The sequence below is a fragment of the Lactuca virosa genome, chromosome 1 (assembly GCF_052849685.1).
Source record: "Lactuca virosa cultivar CGN04683 chromosome 1, Lactuca_virosa_CGN04683_v6, whole genome shotgun sequence".
NCBI classification, from domain to species: domain Eukaryota; kingdom Viridiplantae; phylum Streptophyta; class Magnoliopsida; order Asterales; family Asteraceae; genus Lactuca; species Lactuca virosa.
Genome location: NC_136426.1, coordinates 240,975,489 through 240,978,885, shown reverse-complemented (window position 1 = coordinate 240,978,885; position 3,397 = coordinate 240,975,489). Strand labels below are relative to the sequence as shown.

Below are 3,397 nucleotides of genomic sequence, written 5' to 3'. Positions count from 1 at the left end.
AATATTTTAATTAATTCTTGTGTTCCTTGCCATCCTATCTAAATAAATCATTTACGCAAACTAATACTTTTAAAACTAAGTTATAAAAACATATAATTAATTAACATCAGTGTAAAACTATATAGTATATAACTTAATTAAATATTTTTTATTAGAATATATATTAAAAAAAATCAGTACACTTGCTACTATTTTAGTGTTCCATATAATCCGACTTTAGATGAGCCGTCCACACCTAATTAAGCCAAGAACATTTCCCAACAACTAACACCAACATATACGAGTGTTTGGTCACACCCTTGCTAAATACTTCACATCACCATCCTCATTATATAGACATATACATATGCACGAATACACATCTTAATCTTGGATCAAAACAAATGGGTGAAGAAGGGCAAGTGAAAGTATTAAAGGATAGTATTGAAAGAAGGTCGAGAGTGATGATGGTTGTGCCATTATTAAGGGTTCTGGCGTTGGTTGCCACTGCTACTGCTACAATTGCCATGGCTCTTAACAAAGAGGCACACACTTTTGTTGTTGCCACAGTTGGGAATACTCCCGTCAAACTCACCCTCACTGCCAAGTTCCAGCACAACCCTGCCAATGTGTAAGTCTTTAATGTGTTGTTGAAATTCAACAATTTTATATATATATATATATATATATATATATATATATATATATATATATATATATATGTTAATGAAATTATATAATCAATTGGATTGTTTCTTGTATATATATTGTAACTGATATAATGTTTCTAATTATATTCATACAGAATGTTTGTAATCGCTAATGGGGTGGCGACTCTTCACAGTCTCTTGATGCTATCACTCTGTTTTGTTAGCAACAAATATGATTTGAAGGGCTTGCGGTCTGTAACTGTCGCTACATTGGACATGGTATGTCAGTGTCTACCCTTGATTATATATGCTATATAATTTAAGATGGTTAAATATCATTTAACTGATTTACTTTTCTATATTTTTACTTTTATTTTTTTAAAGAAGAATAATTTACTAAAACTTATTATTTTTATTGTTTAAAGAAAGTATGTATATTATTATAAAAAAATCAACATTATTGTATTTAATGAAGAATAAAACACGAATGGAGTAACTGTTTATTTATTAGGATTTTATTTTTTTGGTCAGGATTATTATTTATATTAATATATATGAAAAGAGAAAAAATGTTCATTTCGTTATGATTATCTCCTATTACCAAATGAGAAATTTTTAAACTTAATTAACAGTAATAAAATATGTTAAATGTGTTGAAAAGGTTAGCGTATGAAACCTAATCAAATGTTAAATAATATAAATCATGTGTGTTTGTGATTTTAATAAATAATTAAAGAGATCATATTTAAGAGATAGATTATTTATTAAATTTAATAAAAAGACAAGAGCTAAAAATGTTAGCACATCAAAAGAAACCAACAAATTGACTCATTTTAATTTCATGTTCATTTTAGATGATGATTGCATTAGTATCTGGAGCAGCTACTGCAACTGTTTTCATGGGCGAGCTAGCGAGACATGGAAACTCTCATGCTCGTTGGAATAAGATCTGCAACAATTTCGAACGATATTGTAACCAAGGATCTGGGGCTATAGCTGCCTCTTACATCGGGATCTTGTTCTTAATGATTGTCTTTGTGGTTAACATCTTTAAACGTGAACAACTGAACACCATTAAAAATTCTATGTGTGCATGATGGATATGATGTCATTGTTTATGAGTATGAGTTGTGTATTTATTGTTTGAAAATGAATGTTTGTACCATTTACTACTTAAGGATTTCTTATGCTAATAGTTATTTTCGTTTTCTTGTTTTTCTTTGTTAAGTTTCGTTTTATCTAATTTGTACCATATATAAAATGTAACTAGAAAAAAAATCTTGGACTTCACCCAGGGTTAGATTTTTTTTTTTTTTGATCATGCTCTTTTTCGGTGGATCTTGGACTTCTTTCGTTGTCAGTGTCGTAGATTGTGTTTTTTGATGTTGTTAGCATCATGTTTACGTGTTTGTTAAACTAGAAACATTTTACAAAATTTAATGATTGCTACATTGTAGCCTGCCCAAAATGTTCGATGCTTGTTAGAAACAATGAACAAAAAATTTCATTTTAGTTGCCTACTGTTGAAATTTTCAGCCAGCTTTTTGGGATTTTAGGATGATGTGTCTATCTCATTACCAAGAATGTTAATTTATCAATTTTCTCCTATGCGAGGTAACCTAGAAAAAGACGAAAAAAAAACTAGTTCATGTTTTCTTCTTTATCATAGTAACTTCACATAATAAGAAATTGCTTACCAATTTCATTGTGTTGATTCCAACTGTAAACACAAAACCGCATCAACCAATAAAACCTTAGCAGATATACAAAAAAGAAAATGTTAATCATCAAATCATAAATTGATCAAGAAAATTAAAACAACACAAGACAAACATTCAATTAGATTGACAGAGAATGAGCAAGAACGCTAAGTTCTTCATTAGTGGATCCAACATTGGAACTTTCTTCAGGTGTTCAACAGTTCAGCAAATATTCATCATTTGAGATTACTAATAATGTATTATTATTATTATTATTATTATTATATTTTATTGTTTGCATGAATTCGTTTTCATATTTTTAGAAGTATGTTATTTCTTGATGAGTTAATCAGTTGTTTATTTCGTTATATTTTAAGATCAAACATAAAATAAAGAGAACAGAATATGAATGTTTTGTGTAAGCAATTTAAAAGGTGGTTGATTGTTATAATGATGGACTTCTTAAAACCATTAAATTTCTAAGAAAAATTAAAGTGATACTCTTTTTATAACTTAAATTCATATTTCTAGTATTTTATTAACGCAAGTTTTTCTATTGGTAATTCATTTTATAAATGACAGTTTTTATAACAACTAGGAAAGATTCCCCGCTTTCGGGGGTTGTAAGACATATAATTACAAACTCTATTGGTCATGGAGTGCGTACCATATGACCTGCAAGAAAGACCAAGCTATGTTTATGTTACACACTTACCGTACGAAACAATTCATTTTTGGATAACTTTTTAATCTAGTGGTACATATTTTCCAATGACATAAATGCAAGAAATAGCAATGTACTTGCAATTCCTTTCTATTACAGCTTTCTACTTCCAATTTTTTTTTCTTATTGAAAAATTGTACTTCAAAAACTCTGCCAAATAATAGCATTGTACTTTCAACTGCGTTGTATTGGATCTGCAATGCTACTTCTAGAACTTCCAAACCCTTCGCCTGTGACACACACACACACACACACACACACACACACACACACACACACACACACACACACACACACACATATATATATATATATATATATATATATATATATATATATATATA

The 3,397-nt window shown here is 29.0% G+C and overlaps 1 protein-coding gene across 1 annotated transcript; it reads left to right on the top strand.

Moving 5' to 3' along the window:
* The first annotated feature begins 330 nt into the window (after positions 1-330).
* LOC145108959 (CASP-like protein 1B1) lies at positions 331-1,848 on the top strand. Its single transcript, XM_079046055.1, has 3 exons — positions 331-610; positions 785-908; positions 1,484-1,848. The coding sequence occupies exons 1-3, from the start codon at positions 384-386 to the stop codon at positions 1,724-1,726; spliced, it is 594 nt and encodes a 197-aa protein (XP_078902181.1). The 5' UTR covers positions 331-383; the 3' UTR covers positions 1,727-1,848.
* The last annotated feature ends 1,549 nt before the right edge of the window (positions 1,849-3,397 follow it).

Coding starts and splice junctions, on each gene's coding strand:
- LOC145108959 (XM_079046055.1), top strand. CDS start 384: ATGGGTGAAGAAGGGCAAGTGAAAGTATTAAAGGATAGTATTGAAAGA. Junction 611..784: donor CAGCACAACCCTGCCAATGT/GTAAGTCTTTAA, acceptor ATATTCATACAG/AATGTTTGTAATCGCTAATG. Junction 909..1,483: donor CTGTCGCTACATTGGACATG/GTATGTCAGTGT, acceptor TGTTCATTTTAG/ATGATGATTGCATTAGTATC.